The sequence below is a fragment of the Protobothrops mucrosquamatus genome, unplaced genomic scaffold (assembly GCF_001527695.2).
Source record: "Protobothrops mucrosquamatus isolate PMUCROS unplaced genomic scaffold, P.Mucros_1.0 scaffold514, whole genome shotgun sequence".
Taxonomy (NCBI): Eukaryota; Metazoa; Chordata; class Lepidosauria; order Squamata; family Viperidae; genus Protobothrops; species Protobothrops mucrosquamatus.
In genome coordinates, this window is record NW_015386827.1 from 115,642 (window position 1) to 142,438 (window position 26,797).

General features: G+C 35.8%; 2 protein-coding genes across 2 annotated transcripts in view; one reads left to right on the forward strand and one right to left on the reverse strand.

The window, feature by feature from the left end:
- Positions 1 to 526: 526 nt before the first annotated feature.
- ZDHHC23 (zinc finger DHHC-type containing 23) lies at positions 527 to 6,189 on the forward strand. The gene is made up of 4 exons (XM_015816857.1): positions 527 to 754; positions 1,871 to 2,575; positions 3,688 to 3,855; positions 4,919 to 6,189. Exons 1-4 carry the CDS (start codon positions 609 to 611, stop codon positions 5,184 to 5,186), a joined length of 1,287 nt encoding a protein of 428 aa, XP_015672343.1. The 5' UTR covers positions 527 to 608; the 3' UTR covers positions 5,187 to 6,189.
- A 4,237-nt stretch (positions 6,190 to 10,426) lies between these two features.
- The window catches only part of CCDC191 (coiled-coil domain containing 191), a 21,944-nt gene continuing 5,573 nt past the window's right edge, over positions 10,427 to 26,797 (reverse strand). The window contains exons 6-16 of the mRNA XM_015816858.1: positions 25,991 to 26,214; positions 25,099 to 25,261; positions 23,343 to 23,533; positions 21,493 to 22,239; positions 20,037 to 20,113; positions 17,360 to 17,442; positions 16,366 to 16,467; positions 15,360 to 15,500; positions 14,449 to 14,601; positions 13,161 to 13,315; positions 10,427 to 11,678 (exon numbers count right to left, since the gene is read on the reverse strand). Coding sequence (XP_015672344.1) covers positions 11,546 to 11,678; positions 13,161 to 13,315; positions 14,449 to 14,601; positions 15,360 to 15,500; positions 16,366 to 16,467; positions 17,360 to 17,442; positions 20,037 to 20,113; positions 21,493 to 22,239; positions 23,343 to 23,533; positions 25,099 to 25,261; positions 25,991 to 26,214 — 2,169 coding nt within the window. The 3' untranslated portion in view covers positions 10,427 to 11,545. The remainder of the gene's footprint in view (positions 11,679 to 13,160; positions 13,316 to 14,448; positions 14,602 to 15,359; positions 15,501 to 16,365; positions 16,468 to 17,359; positions 17,443 to 20,036; positions 20,114 to 21,492; positions 22,240 to 23,342; positions 23,534 to 25,098; positions 25,262 to 25,990; positions 26,215 to 26,797) is intronic.

The following is a 26,797-nucleotide window of genomic DNA, read 5'->3' on the forward strand; positions in this document are numbered from 1 at the left end:
TAATTGCAGAAATGTAATGTCGTTATATGAAACTGTCTCTCTAGTACAAATGTAACGCTGTAACGCAAATGTAACAATGCAATGCCAATAAATGACCAAATGTTTACTTGTTTCCTGCCTAAAAGTCCTCCGGACACAGGAACTTACACTTTTGAGTAGAAATCCTACTATCAAAGAGGGGGATGTTGACCTTAGGTGAAAATTACAAATAAACGAGATAACAGCAGATGGGTGGAAGAGGTCAGGATGACTAAGTACAACTTCAAAGGACATTATAAAGAGGAAAGAGCTTCTTAGATGTGGCATGCATTGAGGAGCTATAAGATGCAGAGTTGGAAACCAGGCCAGGGTGCTCCTGGAAACCAATCCATTAGGGAAGGATCCAGGAGGCCCGTTTGCAAACGCTTCTCTTCTCTTCTCTTTCTATTCTTTTTATGTTATTCTCCAATAAACCTTTGTTTTGTTAACCAGACTTGTCTTCGTATTGTATCAAAATTTGGGCTTTTTACATCTCACATAGGTGTCTCTACTCACCCATTCTCACGCTCCTTTTCAATGCGGACCGTGGTCAGGTGAAGGTCCTGTTACTGTTGCTACGTGGCTGAAACATGGTCAAACGGGCGGGAAAAAGAGCGAGAGCCGTGGAGCTGGAAGATACGCTCTGTTGCTGCGAGTATCTCGATCGGAAGGGCCAAAGGAGCCACCTAGCGGCGTGTCTCTGCGAATGTGAGGACCTCGATGAGTGCTGTGAAAGGTAAGGCGTGGGGGCTCTTTCTGAGAATTTCCTCAAGCTGGGACTTCGTTAGGGAGGAGGCGGGGAGATTCCTTGCTGTTGGCATTTCACTGGCCACGTGGTTTTTCACGTGGTTTAGAAGATTATCTGGGACACTACACATCCTCTTCACGACCTGTTTTCCTTGTTACCTTCTGGGAGGAGGCTTCGTGGCATCCGAAGCAGAACATCCAGATTCAGCCAGAGTTTCATTCCATACAGCATTAACCTTGCAAACTCTCAAGCTTCCTCCTTCCGTTATATATTCAAGATGGACAATATTTAATATTTATTTGCTACGTATATGTAGGGATGTGGGTCTATGCATATGTTGTTCATAGTATGTTTAGGTGTGTGTCAGGTATGTGTTTTACTTTGAGAGCGGGCAACTAAATTTCCTTTTTGATGTGTGCCATTGTGCCCACAGTATAAAAATGACAATAAAGGTTATCTTATCTTCTCATCTCATCTCATCATCTCATCTTACCTGTTAGGATAGAATGTCGGTCCAACCCACATGGCTGGTAGTCCAGGTGGATTAAAAAAAAGATTCCGCCTTCCCATCTTGGTGCCTTTCTGATTCATTGGATCTACAGGTCCCTTCTTTCTGCACAAATAACTTTGTTGGCTAGGGATGCTGTTGCCTTGCATAGGTTAAAATTTTAAAGCACAAGATGAACTCCTCACCAGCTGTATGTTTGCTGATAGCATAGTTGGGTGTTTCCTAAACCACTATCCCCCAAGTTTGTTGGATTACAGTATCAATCACTGTTAGATTTGAAAGTGATGGGAGTTGTGGTCCAAATCAATTAGCAGACGGTAGGATAGAAATGTTGGTATGTGTCATGTGTTCTCTTCTGGACTATGGCTCTGCTTCTCTTGTGTGTGATGTAAAGAACAGAAACTTGTCTGCAGCTGGTGATTGTCCAAAGGTGCTACTGCTTTTTCTTGTATAAACATGTCCTTAGAAATGCATGTTTAGATTCTACTTTTACAGGAGATAAAGTTCTGATGCAGTACAAGTTAATGTGACAGCAAAAATGTATTTCTTGCTCTGTTTGGTCTAATATGAGCAGAGTCTGTGCTTTTTCCTAACAGGTGGATGACTTGCAAATCTTTACCTCCTGGAATATTAGAGAGAATCACAGAAACCTTCAACGATCGTTTCCGTTTTCCATGGATTCGAGGGGCTGTAAAGATCGATATCAGCCTCCTCCCGCCAATCATCTTGCTTCCTTTTTCCCTTCACATAGCAGCTTTGCACTTTCTTTTGGCCCTCGTCATTCTGATATCACTTCCTATACTAGTACTATGGTATTACTACCTCACACATAGGAAGAAAGGTCAGACTCTCTTCTTCTTAAGCCTGGGGCTATTTTCCTTAGGTTACATGTACTATGTATTTCTCCTGGAAGTGGTTCCCCGGGGCCATGTGGAATACAGTCAGGTGGCTCTTCTTACTTGTGGGTTAATCTTGATGCTTGCAGCCTTACATCGAGCCAAGGAAGATCCTGGCTACCTTTTCAGCCAAATGAGCAGTGACAAAACACTTTGCCAAGATAGCTGCAGTAATAACATGTTCAATAAGAATGGCCTGGGAAACTCCAGTGGGCTTTGCAGAGTACCTGCCTCTGGTGTTGCTATACACAATGACACTGAGAGCAACTCCACAACATTGGAAGCAGGGACAGGTCAGGGCGCAAAGGACTGGTGCACCAAGTGTCAGCTGGTGAGACCAGCTCGAGCCGGGCACTGCCGAATATGTGGCAGGTGTGTGAAGAGACTGGATCATCACTGTGTCTGGTACGTTCCTTTGTTTTTTCCTTACACTTCTATTTGCCAGCAAGCTGTAGTTCTCTCTGAAATATTTTTCTCTACCTTGGCTTTATCTGTATGTGAGTGGTTCCACTGATTTGTTATCTCTGTTGAACAGATTGAAAAGCCTTTATCTTTGAGCTTTCCTGTATTCGCCATTAGTTGGAGAATTTCTGTTCAAAATTACAAATAGCAGCATTCCCATTACTACCTAGAAGTGGCAGAATTGAAATACAGGATTTTTGCAGGTAAATCATACCATCAGGATGTAAGAGATAAGGGACTTTGAATATCTATTATATCACCCTGTTTAGTGATATAAACAGGGTGATGTAATAAATCAGAGCATTATCACTAATTTTCCAATTCACATGAAAGAAACCAGAATGATTTCTTTCAGAGCTTCTGTAAGGCGAAAAATCAGAGTTATCTGCACACATCATCTTGGGCCTGTTTTCTATGATTTAAATTGTCGCCATGGATATAAGGCTATCACAGATTTGGAATGATTTCCTTACAAAAAAAAATTGACATGGAACTTGGCAGAGGTGAACAGAAGAACCGATTGGGCCATTTAAGGTAAGCAGACAGTGAATGGTGTGCAGCATCTGCTAAGTTGGACAATTCTTACTCAAGTTTATTTTATAAAGATTAGTGCAAGACATTTGTTAAATAGTAAGCACATAGTCTTTGAAGCATATAAATAGAATTACAATCTTTTGGAATATAGATCATAAGCAATTCTGGTCTCACCTTTTCTGATTGGTTGAGGCTGTTCCTGTTTCAGCAATGAGGTTTTTTTTTCTTCCTAGCAGCTCCTCTTAAGGGGTACAGCATGCTGTTCCTGAGTTATTTTTATACAAGTGTCTCTTGAACCCTGCTCCCCCCCCCCCCCAAGAAAGATCTGCTTCCTTTTATGATTTTAGACTTGTACCTTTATTTTGTCCAAATTAGCCAAGTAGTTGTTTTTTACTTTGTAAACTGTGATTAGACATTTCAGATTTTAAAAAATGAAGCCAAGTACTTAATGGGTACTTTAGATTCTAGCTTTTTCTAAATCATGTTACTATCATATCACATTTTCCCGTTGTTTCTTGGAGGATTAACAACTGTGTTGGAGAACAGAACCATCAAGCTTTTGTCCTTGCTCTCTTCCTGTTTCTGCTCACTTCAGTATATGGGATTTCTTTGACTTTGGATACCATTTGTACGGGAAAAAACACCCTCAGTGCTCTGTTCTACTGTCCTGGTGTCTATGGAGAATACAGGTGAGAGAAATGCTTACTAACTGATAGGATCAAGTCAAGATAATCCCTAAAAAGAAAATTATGGGAATTCTATGATAATTTTATTTGTTCATTTACATGAGAAATTTTGCACTTTCATAAGGAAAATGTAATTGCTTTCCAAGATGATGCAATGAAATTTCCTTCATCTCAAATGTCCTGGTCTCTTTTTGTCTGTTAGTGAGAGCTCTCATACTTTCTTCTTTGTTACCTTTTTTTTTTTTTAAAGGAAAAGGGTATATTTCTCTAGCTTCATTTATATGGGGTGTGCTTCCACATTGGCTTACTTTTTTTATACTCTGTATTGGGTTAAAATCTTGAGTTCACTTAAGTTATTTCTGGAGAAAAAAAGGTAAACCACTTATTTGCAGTCATTTAAATATATTTTTCATCCCGAAAGTAGTCATAGACACGTGTGCTAAAAAGAGTAAGATAATATTAATAAAAAGTCACTGACAATAGCATTAATAGGGCAACTGGCAAGATAACACGTGCATACCGAAGGACGGAAGTATCCTCCTAGATCAGTTTTATATTAAAACAAGGGAAACAAACACATCTTCTGAGGGAGAAGTGATTTTGGTGGCAGAGAGTCACTACAAATAATTCCATCTTGTACATTGTTAGAATAGAATAAGAATATCCATTCTATTCCCATATTTAATCTAACAAATATAGAGTTAGGTGCTTTAAAGCAGGGGTTCCCAACTGGGGGTGCTCTCCCTGGGGATGCGAGACAATATTCCAGGGGGTGCGAAAACTTGGGTTTAGTTTCAAAATTATAGTGTATATGCATATATTTGTATATGCATATATTTTGTGAGGGGTGCGAGAATGTATCGGAAGCCTTCTACAGGTGCAGGGTATAGAAAAGGTTGGGAGTCACTGCTTTAAAGTTACTCACGTGGTTTACTTGCTACTGAAATTTACCAGAAGCAGGAGAATGCTCCAGACTATCATTGGAAAATTAGTTTTGTTCATGAACTTTTGTATTAATCATGCCTATATTAAAACAGAATATTCTTGCTTTCTCTTCCTCATTTAGTTCAGCCCTGATATTCACCAGTGTATGGTATTGTGCCATTGTAACTTCTGGTATGAGCTACATCTTTCTTCTTCAGCTCTTGAATATCAGCTATAACATGACTGAAAGGGAAGCTCGTATTGCATTACGGGAGAATACTGGGCGGAAGTTGTTATGGGGTATGGTGGTGGACACGGACCAATATAATCGAGGTTTTTTGTACAATTGGATCCAGTTTTTCACCTTGCGCTCATCTGATCTGCAGCAGACTGCTGAAAATGTTGTATGAAGGAGTTTTTAATTATTAATGTTATCATTATGTACCTAAAGGCATTCTGGGCAAATAGCTCTCATCTACTGCAAATGAAGACTGGAATATGAGGATAGTTTAAAGCCATATAGCAAACTGCAATATCACTTTCTCAGAAATAGACACATACCAAATGTTTTGTAGGAAGACCTCAGTATGATCGTGATTGCTTATATTCTTCACTTGATACCTATTAGTGTCAGGTGAGGGAATGGAAATATAAAAACAACCATCACAGGTGAAAGAAGCAGAGACTTCCCTGTTGAGGTTGCTATGACCTTGAGGTTTTAGCATTTCTTTGAAGGCAGCTCATACTTTCTCTTCTCAGCTCATTCTGTGGCATATATGGACATATGAATCACGTGGTCAGAGTATTATGCTGGGAAGCCATAGATTTGAGGGAGGCATGGTCATACAGTTACAACAGAATGAATTGCCTTTAATACATGGTTTCTTCATATGTACGGCAGCCCCCTACATCTCCCAGGAAAGATTCAAGAAACCTGACTAAAGATTCAAAAGGGGACCATTTATTGTGAAGGCAAAGGTATTCAGCTTTGAGCACAAGAGTTTCACACCACAACTTTCCAATCTCCTATGTCAGTTATGAATTGTGGAGAAGCAGGTTGTTTATATGAGTGGTCCTAATATGCTATTTTCTGGTTCTGATTTTTCTATGTGGGATCCCTGTCTTCTTTGGATTCATACCCCAGATTTAACAGGCTGCATTCTTAATTTTATGCATTTCTCTGATGCTGATAGCCAAATCTGGCCATAGGTTCTGCCTCAGTTTACCTTCCTAATAAGCAACCATGTTGGAAGATCATTTAAAGGCAGTTTATTAGGGTACCCTGTTAAACTGGGATTTCTCTGAAAAAGAACCCTGAGACCCATTTTACATTCCTTTTTATAGTTAACACAACAAAGAAAAATGAAAGAGAAAAGTTGGTTGAATAAGATAAGAGTAACCCCTCCTTGCACAGTAAATCAACTACAAAGCTTGTTTGAAGTTAGATAACCAGACACCATTTGACACTAAGAAACTTTTTCTTATCAGGAGATAGTATCCAGATAGTATCTTCTGTATATTATCTTTTCAGTTTAGGAATGTTAAAAGCTATCTAGTCAATCCTTACAACCATAGTATACAAGCTTTCCTACATTCCAAACTAATGAATCTGAACATTATTTTAAAAGAGAAAACAAGTCAAATTAAAATACAAAATAACAAATTACAAAATCCATGTCATGTGCCCCTCACGCAAAGAGAGTTATTAACTGGATAGTAAAGAAAGTTCTCAGTGTTGTTTAATCATGATATATTGTAGCCAAAACATTTGAATTTTTAAAACTTTATTATAAATCCTGAATTTTGTTAATGGGCACAAGGAATTAAAAAGAGAACTTCCGTCATTTTCATGCTTTTACCAAAAAAAAGGAAGAGTTCTCCAATATTGTATTCCTTAATATCTTTGCATTAGAACAGAGATATATATAAGTGCCTATAGGATGGGCTTGTTTTAAAGCTGTAAGTTGCATAGTTTTTTTTCCATTACCCCCTTACTTTGAGAATACAATTGCTTTTAATTAATATTCCTTGCCTCAAAATGGCTCATAATGAACAATGTAAGATCAGAATTGCAAAAGCTATTTCTGCATGAATTTAAGTAGTTTATAAATGTATATGAACTGCCCAGAGTTGCCGAGAGTCAGATGGCATATAAATATTTTTTTTCTTCATTTATTTGTGTCTGAGTCTTGAAGACTGCTTAGACAAGTCCCTGCAACATTCTTGACAAGGTTTTTTTCAGTGGCCTTTACCTCCTTCCCAGGGCTGAGATACTGACTAGCCAGGACACCCAGCAGGCTAACACAGATATTCCGTTCTTGTCTTGAGTGTCAGAGGGGAAAGATCGGACTACAGAATTGGTGTTGTCGTTTGAGATTCGAAAGTATATCATTTATTTATTTACTTCATCAATCATTTTCGTTCGGGAATTTTGTGGGTTTAAGTTTTAGTATTTTAGTTGTTGATAAAAACTAACTTTTTCCTATAACGTTTAACGTGGTGATTAAAATCACAGCTGATTATGGATCAACCTAAATGTAGTTTCTTATTTTAGGGCCTTATAAAAAAATCCATCAAACTGAATTTTAAACATTTTAAATCATACAAGTATGATTTGTATAAACTACAGTGCAATCAAATTGTGAAAAAAGGTCCAATTATACTGAAAAAAGCAGTTGTATATATAACATATGTATACTAAGAAGATGATATTAACCTTGTTATAGGATTATGTACATGCTAAAGTCCAATAAAATGTAATCTTCTGAGTAGTCAGCCAGTAACAAGAACCAAAATCCTCAATTTTTTAAAACATGCATATAATTCCAGCTTCTCTTTTTAATATTTGCTTGAAATAGTGAAATGTGCATATTTAACTATACAACCAAAAATATGTTTTAGTGTAGATAGCCATACCTGAAGAAATTATTGATATATGCCAGGGGTGTCAAACTGCCAGCCCATGGGCCGGACTCATCATGCGGAAGCCACGCCCACCCCATTGCCGGCAATGGCAAAACAGTCCCAATACGTCGTGCGACGTCACGTGACGTTGTAAGTTTGACATGTCTGATATATGCTTAAGAGGATTCCCTCCCCCTCCAAAGCACTAAAATGTGCAATGTCGCAGTGTGTGCTGTCAGAACGCTATCTGGATAAGCTAGACATTGACAATATGAAGGAATGTTGCAAGGAACAATGGAATGTATTAAAAAAACACAATCCCCAACTTTTTAGCTTTCCTTGGGAAAGTTGAAAGGATTGTCTCCTGAATGTCAGAAACATAAAGCACAATTTTTTGAAAGAAGAGTTGCCATGTAAAGACAATTCAATGTAGCTACAATTAAGCTAACAAAGATTCCTAAGCACTTATTGTGTATTGCAACAAAGTAGAATATAATCTAGAGTGAACCCAGAGTCACTTAGATATTGTGATAGCAGTGCCTAAATTTGATAAATACCAACTAGCCTTTGGAATTCTACAATTCTGAAACAATTAAGATTGTATAACAGCATTTTCTATTTAAAATCTCTTCTGTGTTACTCAGTGAATTTTAGGCCAGAGGTTATGGTGAATTTTTAAGGAGTAGGCTTCCTGTGTTGCTTTCATTGATCAAGATCAAATGTTAGTAATATGAAACTTGCTGTGAGCTCATTGAGAAGCAGAAGCTGCTAGTTTGCATTTATGCAATTATAAGTCCATTGCCATATTTCTGACTTAAGTAATATATATCTCAGTGGATCAACACACACACAAACTATTTTAATGGTGCTTTTTTATACCAAATTAGTTTGTCTTTAAAATAATTTGTGATGAAAATGTTTTCTAAAGCAAGTAATAACTGCCTAACATCTAATATGTTCTCTGATTTTAATCAAATCATGAATGTATTTTGCCCTTGCAGGATAGAAATAAAGGTTTTTTGGCATATATAAATAACTATCTTTTCCAAAATCTTTTTTCCATCTCACTGTACATTAGAGAATGTTAAGAAAACAGGACATTTGCTTTCTTGTTGGTTTACAATTCTTAGATTTTTTTCAAAGTTGGAATATGTGATAAATATTACAAAATTGCTTCTATCTGAACTATTTTGGTTATTTAATTTTGAAATATTTTATAAATTTGATTGCATAGTGCAGTATTTATTTTTTATAACTTTAATGTTTGACATTAATACAATGTTAAATGTTTAAAATATATGTAATTACTCAAGTGAATAAAGCTATAGCACAATTTCACCATTAAAAACAATGATTCAATAAACCACAGTGGCTATCCTTTTCATTTGTTCTTTTTATCTTTTTTTTAATATGAGGGTGGTGGGAAGGTGGGTTAAATTTTATAGGTATATTGATAAATTAATTGCTAATAGGTTGCAGGGAATGTAGGGAATTTAAACTGATGTTTTATACTCAGAATTTTTGAAGCTAGAAATAAAAAGTGTAATTATTACTAACTATGCAGTCAAAAGTTATTTGAAAAAAATTAGGGTACTAATAGGGAAGTAATCTCCCTAGAACAGGCATGTCAAACTCACGACACATGACGTCACGCAATGTATAGGACCGGTTTTGCTATTGCTGGCAATGGGGTGGGCGCCCGAAGGTGCACTGCGCAGGCCGGGTGTCCGGCCGTCAAACTGTGGGGACGGGATCTTATTTAAAGGGATATTTGACATCTTTTTTGGACATATGCAAATAAGATACATACTAAAGATTATTATCTACTTGTGTAAACTTCATGTTTACCTTCTCATAATAAATTCCAACAGAGATAAGAAATTTCTTGCTTATAAAAATTGAGGCAAAGCAAACTTGTGGATGACCAGCAAAGGGGTCTTTGGATTTAGAGGACTTATACATGGATTGTTTGTGAACCAACAGGCTCATGTGAACTCTTAGTAACCACATTGATAAAGAAGTTGAGGTCAATAATGATTGGCTTGCAACAAAGGATTGTCAGACTGACAACTGGCAAATTCCCAGGGCTTCAGATGGCTGAAGGATACACAGGAATGTGAGAAACATAAATTTCTCTTTTAAAAGTGTCTAACTTACAAATGTGTAAATATAGCACATATATCTTTACCATAGTCCTCAGATCTGGGATTGACTACTGCACTTTTTAAAATAGATTGAACAATGACCCTTTTAGGCAGCTGATTTTGTGTGTTGTGAATGCTGAAACAATAGTTATTACTGTACACTGTGCCAGTGAAAGGCACCTGTATAAATTACCTTAATTGTCAAAATACTTTGCCTGGCTTTGGAGATTACCTTACGAGTTGGTGAACTTTCAATGCAAATAGTACATTTAGTTTTGTAAATCTCTGGATGTGGTATTTTCTAAGTAGGCTATATAAACCCAAGATTATCAGCAACCTGTTCAGAGGGAAAAGATACTATTTCAACAAAATATTAACTATAAGAAATGTTCCTACTACATTTTAGTTTGGATTTATTGCAGATTTCTAATACTGATCCTGCTTTGATTGAGATGATCACTGCTGAGTTTTTTTCCATAGCTTTAAGTTCTATTTATTACTGTATTCTTTTTGAAGTGGACTACTTAGATGATTGTATTTTTTAGTATAGGGTTGACATAATTTGGGCTTCTTACCCGCATCCGTAGATTTAAAAAATATATATGTATAACATAACATTTAATAAGTTTAATTATAATACTGGAACAACTTTGGATGCAGCCAATTAACTTCTTCAGCAGAGAAAGGCCTTCAAGTGTATTCACAAATCATATGGTTTATAGAAATTAAAACACAAAAATATATAAGATTATACTGTTATTTACCTCAGTTGCACTGAGCATTTGTACTGTAACTCCTGAAACCTGCTGTCTCATAACTGACAGCGTCTTAATTATAAAAATTCCTATAACATTTTTCTGATAATCCCAGAATAGCCAAAGTTTCTATTCCAAACCGACTACTACCAAAAATATATGTGTACTAGTTGAATTTGAAAGCCAGGACCAACATGGACCTTATATATCTGAGAGTAAAATCATATTTGCATCACTAATGGACAAAGAAACCCTCCATACCTTTATGCTTAAACTGAGTAAGCATTTTATAAAATAATTGCCTATATGATCTGGTTTTGTGACAGATGTGAAACTAAAAAAAAGCTGCATGCAATAAGGCCATTATCTAGAAAGGAGGAAAGGAGATTCAGAAATGAGCAAGATTTCTACTGTAAACATATTTTACCAATGAAATCACTGTCTGTTAGTTTTTTCTACCAACTCTAGACTTCCTTTACAATTACATATAGAAGGGGCTGAAGCTATTTCCCTTGAGAAGATCTTGTATTACCAGAGATCATAGAAGTGTATCCGTGTATTGTGGAAACTGATTGCCTCTCAGCAACTAGGGATAAGACCAAGGGTAGCTAGTATTGATTAACTGGTTGTTTTTGCATTTATGTTACAGCTGTTTGGCATAGACAACAAGAAAATGCCTTAATGTAGGTAAAGAGGACTATTACTATGTTCACGCTGTGGGCTTTTAACAGCTGAACAGCAATAGACAAGTTCTGTTCTTAAGGCTGATTCTGATTGCAAAGAAGACATTCAGTAGGATTTCCTTGCAAACCAAAGATGCTGCCATAATTGTTGATAGAAGGAAAAAGGCACACAGGAATGAGTTTACTGAAATGGTGCTACAGAGTCAGTCTCAAGAGAGTATTGGTCACATGGACGTCTTTTCCTTTCCAAGTTCCATTTGTCCTCTGCTCTGAAATCCTTTTGTCATGCTTGGAAATTTGGCAAAATTTCAGATACTCTCTTTCTTAGCTTTTCTAGTCTTTCTTCTTTTTTTCTTTCCTCTTTCATCTGAGCTGGGAACTGTTGCCAGGCACTGAATGCAAGTAGTATCATTCTCCTGTATCACACAATGTATAAAAGGGGGAAATGCAGTAGAATTGTAAGCAGGCACACATATGTTTATCAAAATAATATTTAAAATAAAAGACCTTTATGCAGAAATGCTTCTCTTCCATTTATAACTTTTATTTGTGGTTTTTTAAAAGTAAGTGATACACTCAAATAGACTGAGACATACTTTTAGTTTTCTCTGTGGTTTGCTCTGATAATCCTTTAATCCCCTTTTTAGTTTTAAAATTTAAAAGAAAAGGATTTGGAATTCTGTCTCTATTTTGTAATACCACTTTTTCCTCTGAATAGTAAGATTCTGATTTTATTCAGTCTAAAATAAGCCTGTGTTCTGTTTGGTATTGAGCAAAACCTATATATTAGTAAAAGCATCTACCATTAGACATATGCTTAGCCAAACATTAAACACAGTGCCCAAATGAGAATGGGCCTTCTAAACAATGCAAGACAAATTTCGATAAGTAAACCTCAGCATTTTGCAAGAAAAACCTGAATACAATACATTTTGAATATCAAGATTTTTATTTGGATAAACTTAGTTATCTGTAAATGAGTGACAGTATCTGTCTGGCTTTTTCTTGAATTAGGAGCTATCAGTCAAACCTGAGATATCCAGATAATTCAAAGCTAGGGGTTAATTCAGAAATTTAAAAAACACCTCAGAAAGCAGTGATGGCATACTACATTTATTCTGTTACAAAAAAAAGTCCATGGCTGTTCCCATGAAGCGTTATATACAACTCTACAGGAACTTTATTTAGTTTTTAAGTCTTATATAAAGGCTGTTGCTTAGAATTTTTTTCTATGATGATAATTGAATATGGATTTTCCAGATGAAGTGTTGATACATATAATGGACTGAAATTAAGTTTACTAAATCTTAATTTTTCCCCACCATGGTATTGGTTCCATTATTTTCTCTGTCAAATTTATTCAATAGCTGGTGATTCTCAGCATCTGCACCAAATAACAAGAGGATAGACGTATGCTAGAACCAAACTTCTACATTGTGTTATGCAGAAGTTAAAATGTAAAAAAAAGCATTGAATTCAGTATAAAGGATACCTTTAAATAATATCGTATTGTTAGGAGTATTAGCTTTCTGTAGAGCAAAATATGGGCTGAACAGTAACCAATAACAGCCAGCAGCCTAAGCACATTACTAGAAGAAGGGAAGAACCAGATTTTCTAACTGGTATGGCTCATTCTATTTAGTGGTATAGTTATATGGTTTCTGGCTGGTTTGTATACACAAAGTTCAGTTTAACATATAAGTTGCATCTAAATTATATATCCTAGAAGCATGATTTGCATCTTGTTTTCCAGGACAAAGAATCATTAAAAAATGCATGCATGCATGCACACAATGTTCAGATAATTCCAAAGGAAACTAAAGAACAAGGAACATATTGCATAATTCTTGCAATAAATACAATCTAAATGAAAACGCCTTTAGTATATTCAATTTTACCTGTTAAAGTATTGATCAGCAGTCTTTTGTTTTGCCCACAATATACTTTTCTCCTCATTTACCAAATCAAACCAAGACCCAAATAACTTCTTCTTTAAGGCAGTTTCATGGACTTTGCTTGCACTCTCTTCCAGAGTAAATATGTAATCCTTATACTGAAAGAAATCCAATGAAAGGAAAAAGGTGTCACTCAATTACTGTATGTTTACATTTTACACAACAATATACGAAAAGAAGTAGTTGGAAGAAACAAAATATTCTACTGCATATGTCACAGGAAAAAACCCTAACAATGTACACATGTGAATGTACAATTTAGCATGTGATGCAATTCTTAAAAATTTCTAAGACAATACTTCTCTTAAGGAGGGGGGGAGAGCCTGTTCTCCTTTCCTGGAAAAAATGGACAGTTCAATAAAGATTATTATTAGAACTTGTTTTATATTCATTTATATGTGGTTTGCTGATTATAAATCATAATGGGATATATGAGTGTGCATTTGCCAGTACAGGTGGTCCTCATTTAGTGATCTCTCATTCAGAGACTGTTTAAACTTACAATGGTACTGAACAACTGCTAGTTACAACTGGTCCTTGGCGTTACAGCTGCAGCAGAGTCCTCATAGTCACATGATCATGATCTGGGCTCCTGGTGCCAGCTTGCATTTATGACATCACAGCATCCTGCAGTCATATGATCACAATTTGCAAACTTCCCTGCCAGCTTCCCACAAACAAAGTCAAGGTGAAGCCAGCTGGAAGTTAGAAAGTTGACTGGTCCTTGCTTAACAACCTATGCTTAACAACCTCACTTAATGATGGCAATAGGGTCTGCCGAAATTGCTATTACTAAGTAGCATGGTCATATGACATTGTGTTTTACTTATGTGTTGCTTAGCGGTGGCAATTCCAACCCCAATTGCTGTTATTAACTGAAGACTTACTGGTATCAACAAGTAATCAACATCTAGAATGAAAATTGCTAAAAGAATATCATAGTATTGGTGTAAATTTTCAGCTTGATTCAGTATTTGTTACTGACCAATCATAGTGACTGCCGAAAATCCATTTTCACAGAGATGGAAAATACAGTAAAACCCTCAGTGTCTTTCCACTTGAAAGTTCACTTTCTAGTATTAGATTTGTCTTCGACCTCAAGTTATTCAGGGAATAGTAGCATTTCAAGGAACACAATGTCAGAAACACTGCTTTATGCTCCCTCCCTCTTCATTACTCCAAGCTACTGGCCTCCAGTCTAGATTAGATTAGAATCCTCCCTCTTGCTCACCTTTATCCAACTCCTGAAAGACCTTCTAAGCAACTGAGAGCAATAGAGATCCTCAGCTTGACCTATTTTTCTTGATTGAATTTCCTGCGTATGATGAAGCCAGGCAAGAAGACACTTCTGCTGCAACCTAGTAAAATGATGCCTCTGCGCCATCTAAATTCACAGATCAAGAAAAGACATAGTTACTGGTATAAATGGATGCAAGAAGAGTCCTGTAACTAAGATTGTGTCATTGGAACATCACTGACTTGGCCCTTTTATTATGTCCAATGACTAAGTACACAGATTCCCAGAACAAGCACATTCTTTTTTCTCCATTTCAACGTTATAGTCTGACAGCACAATTGCATCTTTACTTACTTTAGCTGGAAATATGCTTTGAACTGAGGGGGTTCGTACATATACTTGATTTGTGGGTAGTTCATATATTTAAAAAACCACTCAAAATATATTAAGTAAAATATTTATTTAAATACTAAGTTAAATGGTAGTAAATGAGCTCCACAGCACCAATTTTGGAAATAATCACTCCGGCTATACAAGCCATTTCTGCAAATGCTGTCACAATCTGACATTTGCCTTTTGGGGCAAAACATTCGGGGATGCTAGCCGTAATATTCATTCTGGATTGCTATTATATTCCCCCTTTCTTTTAAACTTATCTTCAGATATTTGGTTGGAAATACAGGATTTTTAAAGCTTTTCCATCAAGGCTGTATAAACTAGACTTAGAGAGTGGTTCTTTCTCGGTGTGTTGGTCCATGCTGTATCAACACAACACAGAAACCTGATTTGATGAAAAAACCTTTTCACTCAGCAACACTTCACACGCTGGAAAATAGCAGAGGATTCATCTTCAGCACATGAAACTATTTTTTTTTCTAGACGCCCATTTTTACTCTAGTTCTTACCACCATATTTTCTTCAGATTGCTCTGTAAGACTTTTCCAGGCTTTTAACCCCTGCTTGAGCAGAACCTTAATGTAATGGTCTTCAGCTTTGGATAAAAGTTGCTGTTCTCTCTCTAGCCTTTTCTGTTTTTCCAGTTCTTTCTGTAATTAATAAATCAGAAAAGCAGTTTAAAGAATTTGGCCAGTTCATTAAAAATATTACTATTTCTTGAGCAAACAAGTATAACCCATGTGCTCAGTTGTTGATTTCTTTCTGAACTGCATGAAATGGAGATATTGTTATGGTTATCTACATTGCTCCAAATGTCATTGCCAAAAGCATCTCCTTCATGCCAGTCTGCACCATTTTGAATAGACCATCGTTTTTATTATTAGGGACTATAGACACAGAATGACCACTGCAGTTTCATGAATATCATGTTTGGGAAGTTGCAAAACCTCAAGCATTATCATTTGAGCCTTAGATTTTCCAGGCCTTATTTCTGCCTCTGTTGTTGCTTTCTCTATCTATCTACTATTTACTCTTGTCAGCTCTAAAACTTAAAAACAACAACAACCAGCAATAGCAGCAGTTTTCACTTGCTTTGCCCTTTCCTCCTAGACAGAATAAGATTGAAAGAGCAAGGGCGTCAAATGACAGTGGCAAGGAAGTCATTCATTCATACATACCTCAGGAGGTTCATTTGAGGGCATACTGTCTAAATATTCCTCCCAATCTACCACCAACTGTTTGAACACAATCTCAAATCAAGCCATTCAGAAGCTTTATATCATTTAAGCAATAATGCTAGGCTAATGTACTTCTATAACACAGGACTGGAGCTAGTATGTTATGCTACAGCCATTAATATAGCCTTGATATACAGATGTTTAAAATATTATATTTTTTCTTGAGCAGCTTTGACATTGCTGGAATTAGACTACTGCCATTACAAAATCATATTGAAAAGCCAGTTTAATCTGTAATAGATCTGTGAGATAGCTGGTAGCACAATCTTCCACTCACTATTTGCTGCAATCTCTTCTCTTCTCGCCTCTTCTCTAATTTAGCTTCTTTTTCTGCTGCTTCTTGTCTTTCACGTTCTTCTTCTTTGGCTTGCATCTCAGCCTTAGATGGAATAGGACAAGACAAATCATATTTAAATCCCTGTCCTAAAGAAATGCAAAAGTTCCAAAGCAGATGCCTACCTAAATAACGATACATTAACTATTGTACATGTTTTACACACAAAGAGGGTAAAAATAATATTTTATTCAGAATCCTTTTCAATAATGGCGGCGAATAGCTTTACCAGCAGTAATTAGTCAGGAAACCTACACATTTCAAAACAGATTTTCCCTTGTAAAATGTAAATATCAAAAACAAGTAACAACCATTATAACTTGTTAGTTAGACATGTAGTCTAGTTAGATAAAAAGTTTATTTTTTTAAGTCTAAACTAGTGGGTTGCAAAATTGTTTGCTGTTCTGTTGAGAAAAAATAGGGGTATTTTAAATGCATCTGATACACTTTCTGTTGTATCCATCTTCTCACAGACAGTTTGGTTTCTATGCTGGGAAGAAGAAAAGGATGAGGTGCCTTTCTCCCTAACATGCTCCCTTGCTTGCATGCAGTTTCTCTTCATCTATAAAACGTATCAACTGCTCTTCAGTATAAAATGTTATTTTCATGTTATTAAGGCAAGCCAACTTCAGGGGACAGGATATTAATTTATTAAAGGTCTGGCATGTGTATATAGTTTATAAAGTGAGACTGAAATTTTTATAGGTGCCTCAACTTGGATGCGATTTTATTTTGGTTTTAAATGGTTTGCAATTTGTTTTATGCCTATTTCCTTGGATAGATAGAAGGGGGGGGGGGGTTGTCATAGAAATTTGATAAAAAAAAATAAAAGACTAATGAATAAAATTTCATGTTTGCATTTTAAAAATTAAACTGGTCCTTTTGATATTTATTGTCCATCTACTGGATGTTTAAGTCAAAAGTTAGTTTTACGTGCCAGCTTTTCGTCTTCTCGCTTTTGTTTTGCTTCTTCCAATTGCCTCCTCCGTTCTGCTCGCTGAACTGCTCTCTCTTCCATAGCTAAAACATTCAGGAAAAGGTGCATAATGATGAGGATAAATTAATTCTGAGGCCTGAAAAATGCAGTTTTGCTTTAAATTTTGTTTGTGACTGATCCATATCGAACTAAATATGGCCAGATTGTTCAACTAACTCAATATTCTCTCTCTCTCTCCCTCCTTCCCTCCCTCTCTCTCTCATTTTGTTAAACCATTTATTTCCCAGCAATATTATCTCAAGTAGAACCTACACAATGTTAAGTGGTTGGTATAATACTTTTTTTGAATTTGTAAAGTGCTAATATATTTGCTGGGACTACAGCCAGTGGCTAATGGCTTCCGACACTCTGTCCAAAAGAATAAAATCTACTAGCATTCATTTCTCCCAATAAATGTTCAGGTTTTTTTCAGTCTGTATCTTTATCTTTTTTTAATTTGCAATCTTAGTTTCAGTAGAAGTTATGCTGGTTACAGAGATTCAGGAGATGATAAATTAGGAAAGATTTCATCAAGAGAATAATTTAAATCAATTTCACCACTTTAAGGATCACTTGGAAGAAAGAAATAGTTTGAATATGTAATTTATGTTGTATAAAAAATAGCAAATAATTTTGAATGGAAAAGGGAACACCATAGAATATTAATTTTAATATAATTAAGAATTTCTACTTTAGGAATTCAGCATTAGATGTTGCAGTCTTCCACTTAGCTTCACTGTAATTTTTACTCTTAGTTACAACTTCTAATTATATTTCTATTATTCTAACATTCTAGCTAGTAATTCAAACCGAATCTTGCATTTCAAGGGAAAAGTTTTTAGATGATTCTGAGATTGGCAGATAATCTGAAATATTTTAAAGAGACTATATACTATAGTTATAAGTGGGCAACCTCTAGAATGCAACTGGAATTTATGATCAACTAAAAGGCCAGCACCCACCAACAGTACAGGTAGTCCTCGACTTACGACCACAATTGAGCCCTAAATTTCTGTTGCTAAGTGAGACAGTTGTTAAGTGAGCTTTGACCCATTTTAAGACCTTTCTTGCCACAGTTGTTCAGTGAATCACTGCAATTCTTAAGCTAGTAATATGGTTGTTAAGTGAATTTGGATTCCTCATTGACTTGGCTTATCAAAAGGTCGCAAAAGGTGATCACTGTTGTGATTCCTCATCAGCCAGTGGACCCGGCAACTGAGTCTGAGGAATCAGAGGAGGAGGAGGAGGAGGGGCCTGGAGTGACATCAGAGTCAGAGGAAGGCTCTGATGAGCTCCAAGACTTACAGTCTGACGAGGAGCCTGGCCCCTCCACTCGCACTCAGGCTGAGACACAGCTGTGCTGGGAGGCTGAGTCGGATAGTGATGACTCACAGCTGGAAGACATCCAGGATGCTCGTAAATGCTGGCAGGCAAAGAGAGTTGGACAGAGGAATGCAATGGGGCGGCTCCAAAGGCAAAGGGGAAGGCATTAGGAAGCCACGCCTTGGCTGCATAATAAAAGGGAAGGTGTGGGAGGTGCTGCTTGCTGAAGGCAACAGTTTGTGTTAAAGAATCAAGTTTCAGTCAATTGTGTTTTGTTTGCCTTTGCCTTTGGACATTTTACTCAGGTCTGTAAATAATAAAAGGGGATTGGTTTTTTTCCTGTGATTCCAGCCTGCTTGTTGGAAGAGGGGTTTCTCCTTGTGAGTTTAACAAGGACTCACGCAGGCTGGGACCAAACAATCACGACCCTGGGACACAACAACCGTCATAAATATGAACCAGTTGCCAAGCATCTGAATTTTGATCATGTGACCACGGGGATGCTGCAACGGCATAATGTGAAAAACAGTCACAAGTCACTAATTTCAGTGGTGGTGTGACTTCGCCAGGTCACTAAGCGATTGTAAGTCAAGCACTACATGTATTCAACCAGTTAAAGAAGTTGGACAAGTCTATGTCATTTTTTATAACTAATAAGAATACTTTTGCTCTAGTCTTATGTGGTATAGGCTATTAATAACTAATAACTAATTTGATATAAACAATAAAGGGTACTTAGACTTACAACATAAGACATTAAGAGAAACAAATTATTTATGACAATGCACATTACATGTAATGCGATTCTGAACACACATCAACTTAATTAAAGAAAACATTTAAACACTTTTTTGTGTATATTTCAGGAAGAAATATATATATTTACAATTGTGTCTTGCCGTAGTTGTTCTAATCTTTCTGAGACTGGTTGAAATACACTGGCATTATTTGTCAGTGGTCATATAAAGTGTATGAATTATAATATACTGTCACAATGCTAGTGACCTCACCCTGTCCAGTTAAAATATTATTCAACATGGTGTCCAGGAAAAAAAGAAAACTTTAATTGTTTAATTCAAAGAAAACCACACAATTTAGGGTTTGAAATAATTCACACATAGGAGTTGAAAAAGTTTGCAAAGAAGGCCAATAAAAAAATTAGCCCTTCAGCTATATTTATTACACATTCCATGACTATTCCTGTGCTATAATATAGTATTTGTATTATTTGTAATATTTGTATTGTAACAATCATATATTTTACTAAGGCTTTTTATAGCCATCCAGGAAAGACTCCAGAAGTTTAGGTACATACCTCTGAGCAAGGGATGTGGTGTCACTAGTGCTTTCAAAATCCTTCTCTTTTGAGTGACTGGCTGCTGAACATCTGACCTAAATAAGCCAAAGCATAGGAGAGAGGGGGAAAAATGACAATAGAACAGAAAGGGACTTGGGATTAACATTCTAGGAAGCAAAGACTTCAAGTAGAAAAAATGTTCTGCAAATAACGTAGACTATAGGCAGCAGCATGAGATTCAAAATTAAAATAAATAAACTGTCCCTTATAAAGCTTGGTTTCCTGATCCTATCCTAGATAGGATCTGGAAACTAAGCCTTATGAGGGTCATTAGACAATCTATGATTCTTTAAAGTGCTATGGAGAAGTCTGAGGAGAAGATACGGCCTATACATTTCTTAAAGATTGTCATATCATACAAGAGATGCTTTCTGCTTAAATTAAGGAAAGGATAAGGACCATCCAGTTGAAATTAAAAGAAAGGAGATTCAGACTACAGTATATATTAAGAAAAACTTTCTGACAGTAAAAATTGTAAAAAGTGAAGCAGTTCTACCCATAATAACTGGACTTGCTCACACTAGAGGCTGAATAGGCATCTGTTCTGGATAATTCAATAGTTCATTATTTTCAGAAGATGGTTGGACCAGATCACTTATTAGATCTCTATCTTCTGCTACATTCTATAAGGCTAGAAATCCAACTCAAAATAACTAGAATGACTACCTATTAAAGGTATCATACCAGGACTTTGTCCTTTTGTTTTTTTGTTCCACAATTCTACATACTCCATGACTATATATGGATTCATTGACTGCCCCCAGCCCCACTATACTTTGTAGCCTTATTTTTTTTTTTGAGAACTTTATAGTATGTACATTTTTTCGGGGGGTGGGGATGGTTGCTCAATAAATTGTAACAATTTAAATAAATTATGTTACAAAAATTAAAAATGAAAGCATTTTAAGATTTCTGATTGTTACAAAAAACGCTTGTAAACACCATGGTGTATGATTTTGTTCATCTAGTTATTCCTCCTCTCCTCTTTTTATTAATTATAAGAAAAAATGTCCTTTGCATGACAACAGACATCTTATTTCTTAGCCATGTATTTGAGCGATAGGAATACAAATTACAAATACCCTCCTTTTATTTACTGTAAGGCAGCAAGCCACATGCAAATGAATAAAAATATAGTTTTCCTTTGCTCATTTCTATTGTTTTCCTGTAATTATTTTGGACTGAAAGTTCCTTAGACTAGTCACTATTGTTTTATTATTATTAAAGCGATGGAAATAAACTATTAACTAAACTTAGTCAGATAATAGTGAGTATTCAACCTTTATCATATTTGATACTGAGCTATTAATTACAATTACAAACATCATAGTGCTGCCTTGAAGTGTGCTTCAAGGCAGAGGAACCAGATGCTCCTTAGCTGTTAGATAACAAAATCCCAGTGATATTATTGTACCTTTCAGGTTTAATATTCTTGTAATTTGATTGATTTTCTCTCAGCTGCTTTTCTTTCTTAATTTTTGGAGTGTTAATGTTAAGTATTGTGGTAGCAGTTGTAGTTTGCTCAACCTCCTCCCAAGCAGTGTGTAGCCTCTGAAGGCCCTGAAGTTTACGGATCAGCTCTTGCTGCTCTTGAAGCTGTTGTTGCTGTTCTTCAATCAGACGCTGCTGTTCCAGGGGGGCCAAAATAGCAGAAGATTTCTTTTGTTTTGATAGATCAAGATGTTGCAAGGAATGCTTTGTTTGATTCCCAAACCTGGCATGGTCCTGAAGATTGAAAGCAGCATGTTTTCTGGTGATTTGCCATGGCCATTTTGGTTGATTTGGTGAATGGAGATTGCATTTTTTACTTGTCCCTGGAGAGTAGGAATTTTCTCTTTCAGATTTTGCAATTGTGGGATTATTTTGAACAAATGGTACTTCAGTCAGCTTGTTAACCTCTATTTGGTTTATCTCTGTATCACTTGCAGGTTTATCCTGGGTAACTTCTGTCTCATGAATTTTATTGGTAGGTCTTGAGAAATCTGATGTTAGTTGCCCCAGTGATACTTCTTCCAAGAGCGTTGCCATTTTTCTTTTCATTTTTTCTTTTTTCGCCTCTAGGTCTCTCTTTTCCATCTCTAATCGGCTCCAGCATTGCCATTCAGCAAAGAAATGACGCAAAATGCATTTCCGGTTAAACTCTATAGCCAATTGGTTTTTCCTAAATTAAGATATTTTTAACAATAGTTTTAGAATCCATGGTAGAACTGTTTGACTTTTATTTACTTATAAAAGAGTTGAGCATGCATTACTAGACGTGGCCCTCTTGTATCCTATTTGCAGGTCCTAGATCCTCTACAGTAGGCAAAACTGACTTGTTTACATAATAAGGTTCTCTTGGAGCTTAAAAGATAAAATGGATGCCTTAAGTCTTGCATCTATTTGTTCTCCACCTCCAGCCAAACAGACTAAAACTTTCAGTATCCTGACATCAGCAACCATGGCTGTTGCAGTCCCTAGTAGGAAATTAAAATGAAATGCAGCCCTCAGACAAAAAAATATAGTGTATTTTTATGTAGTATATTTTCTATTGTAATGACTTATTTTGATATATTGTTCTGCTTGTTGTAGTTTCTACTATATTTGCAATAATATGGGTCAAGCATAATATAATTGCTGTTAGTAAGAGCCATATCAGCATATTTCTAAGGGAAACCATTAGGCCTCTCACAAGCTTATTGAAATATTTTTTTTTCTAATAAGTTTTTACTCAATAATGACTGTGGCCATGATGCAGATCAAATGTACTTGGGACAGATAAAATGTACTTTGCTTTCCCTGCATTAGGTTAATAGATTCCTAATGTAATTTCTTGGAATTTAATGAAATAATAATAGATTTATCCAGGAACGGTTACTCATCAAAACTATAGGGTCATGCTTATGATGCAAGAGTCAAAAAATAAATAAAGACTGGAGGGTGGGGGGGTGGAAGAGAACACTCTGAAAAACTTTAATAATCATAGTATTAATTCTACCAGCTGAATTGTCCTTATGAGTTTATATAAGCGGCACAGTATTTTGAAAACATCTTACACACCAATAGCACTAATTACATGTTAATGAATACTAATATTGCTGTCTTCTTCATAAAAGAGTGAAATGCAATAGCCCAGGTGAAAAGTTTGAAAATATACTATCATAATTGTTTTTGAGCTGCATCTTATATTTTCTATTTTAAAAGCACTCCAATAAACAAACACAAATCAAAATAATTAAACCAAACTTTCAACTTGACAGGAAGGAATTGTGTTAATATTGCTACCTATTTTGATCCCGAAGCTGATTTTCCATTTTTTGAGTCTCCTTCTCCAGTTTGTGAGACCATGAATAATCTCTCCAGGCTCGCAAAATCTTCAGCTGGCACTTCCAGTCTGCGAGAGCTCTTGCTTTTCCCATTTTAATTCTGAGATCCAGAATAAACTTGTACCAGGCAGAAAAATACTTCCGTAGGCACTACATTGGGAATCAAATAACCATGTTCCATTGTGTCATATTTACATTTCTGATAATGTAAAATGTTGGAGTATTGCACTAAGTGCCTTCAACGTTCACTGACTACTGTACCACCTTTCATAAATTGTAATGATTTGTTACAGTATAAAGCAACAAGTAAATGTTAGATATGTCAGAATGAATAGAAAAGTATGAAAGAAATACACTAGTTAAGTTATGTGGAGAGGATGAGGACTAATATATATAAAACAAATATATGAAGGTTGAGAAGCAGACTTGAGAAAGCCAGGGAAGGATGAAGTTGATATCACAGAAAATAAATATATAAGATATATATGTTGAAGTGGTATGGAAAACAAAATTTGAAATGTATTAAGAAGTATAGTAAATGGTATTGGTGCAATCTAGATTCTTTTCTCTTTTGTGTTTTTTTTGTTTACTACTACTTTCTTTTTCTGTGCTTTCCATAATATTGCTAATACCGAAAAAGTAGAAATAGGCATTTTTCAAATGTAGATTTAAAGAAGTAAAGAGCTCTCATCCTCCCCACCCAAACTCATATGTGGTAAGTTCTCATTAAAAAAAAATATCTCTTTTTAAAATAAAATATCAATTGCCTACATCTTCAGTTAACTTTAACGTGTTAACATTATTTCATATGTATTGCCATCAAATTGGTCACATAACTATAATTTTTAATGAGAACCTACATCTCATCTCAGCAAGTGATCCAGGATGCGCTGATCTTAACTGCTTAAGCATGTGTGAAATCCCTAGAATCAACCACAAATCCCTTCAAATTAATTTTTTTTTTAATGTCTGAAATGTTGTTCCCATATGAGAGCTCAACGTCCTTGTATAAAGTTTTGTAAAATTTTTCAGATTTTTATTCTGGAAAGCACCAAGTGCTTGAAGAGCTTATTCACTTTTGGCCTTTGACCTAAAACTTGCTCACTTATTTTAACGGATCACTCATATAGCTACATGTTTTATGAAAAAGCAAAATTGTTTAAACAAATATTAAACACATACACACTTATACAATGGCCCTTAAGACATGCATATAAAATATTAGCTAGTGTGAACTTATATTTAGTTGAATCAAAATAAGTTAAAGCAGGAGAGCTATAAGTCTTCAAATAGCAAATATACTACAGTCTTTTGCATTGCTATTGATTAGTAGCTTCTTTGTGGCTAATAAATATAAATACACATTTTATATAGCAATTGTCATTTAGCAAGTGGAAAAATAATTTCTTGATTTTCTTGCTTTAAAGAAGGAAGAAAAAAGTTTATAAGAAAACTTGGGCTGACATAATGTGCTATATCCTCAGGTTTATGCTTAGTCATCAAGCATTTTTCATAGCAGGTTCCAGATTTTGGCATCCATCTGCTCTCCTAACCTTCTATAACCTTTCAACCTCAAATCTATACATTTACCCTCAATCTATTTTAACATAAACGACATCTTGAGTTTCTTTGTTTAGTGAGACTGTTAACAATTTTAGCTAAAGCTAAAACAATCCATCTTAAAGTGCTGAAGCCAAGATCATGAATGTCCTCACCTTCTGATCAGCAGTGTTGACTTTGCTTAGCAGTTCCAGCTGTTTGTCCTGTTCCTCCTTCTTTTGTCTTTCATTATCACAATTCAGACAGATAAGGTCAGCAAGAGGCAGGCCAACTTCTATCAGACTCTGAATTTTTTTTAAATTGTGTCTCTTTCTTTCCCTAAAATAAGACAGTTAGTGAGGTGTTAGAGAAAAATAATAGAGAAAGAGGCATATGTTGATCAATCCTTATTTGATGTACTTTTTATTTCAGCTGAGCAGGTTTTATAGCACTGCTATAATACATTTAGTTATTGCTATGTTCTCCATTTCACAAGCTAGTATTACGCAATATATGTTTATACGTAGCTGTTAGGAAGTAAACTAAGATACTAGCACTTAAAGAATTATATAGGGGCATAAAAGGAAAACTGCCTCAGTAGGTTCCCATAATGCCTAAAGAAGTTTCTATAGAGATTTTCAATCATATTAATGTCATACACAGCTATAGAAATTGACAATTTGAAGAAACAATTGCAATCAAATAAAGATACACCAGAAAAATAATTTGATTTTTGATTTCATTTTTACAGTTCATATAACATGATACCTACTTAGTCAGTTGTTTTAAAAACTATACAGAGATGGTTTGGAAAAGAAGACTCACCAGTTTCTTCCATGTCTACAAATCTCAAATTTAATTATGCTTGGAACCTAATCAATCTCCATAGCATCTTTGGAGATGAGATTCTAAGTTGTCTTACATTTATATCCACCCTCACTCCTTAGAACTCCAAATGATTTTTAGATACTCTTTCATCTATTTAGTTAAAATATATTTGCTCTAATATGGTTGTTTGAACTCCTAGATTTAGGATCCAGAATGAACTAATTTTTCACCAAAGCTTACATTTTCCGTGCTTCTTCCATGAGATATCTTTTCTCTCCCAACTCCTTCCGCAGTATTACCATCTGTTTTTTGATCTCTTCTTCTTCTTTTTTGGCTTTCAGATCTTTCCTCTTCATCTCCTCTTGCAGTTGCTTTTGAGCTTCTGATACTGCTAACTTTTTCAAGGCTTTTTCTTGTTTTAGAAGTTCAAGCTCTTTCTGCTTTTTCAAGCGATTTTCTTTTACCTGGAAAACAAGAACCAAAAAAGTGTTAAAGCACAGACCAATCACTGAATTTAATTGCCAGATAACTTCTAATCACTAGATGATGGATTTATACAGGAGAAAGTTGACTCTTCTACCAGTAAAAAATTCTGATTAGAATATGCAGGTCGGCTTCTGATAAGTCTATTGAGGCTGGAAGTATTCCAGTATGTTGGCTTCTGATACAGACCTTAATTTCTCCATTCTGGAGGTTCAGTGCCTGATGAATTTGCTTAGCAGCCAGGGATTCAAGATACACTCCAATCTTTGAAAGAAAAAATATCGTCTTCCTTTTTATGAAATGTTGTTGTTCGTCCATCGATTTTCGATGAAGACCTTGACATCTTGTGGATTGTGGGCCATCAACGGTGTGTCCGTAGATGGCTGATGAGACCGATGTTAGCACAGAATGTTCTGCCACATACTGAACAGAGAAATGTGGACACTGTTGCTTCAGCATTTGCAGCTCTGGCTTTACGGAGTGCTCGCTTCTCTTGTGCCAAGATTGTCCTCCTGTGTTCATATGTCTGGCACCCCTGGTAAACCAGGGTACGCCATGTCGGTC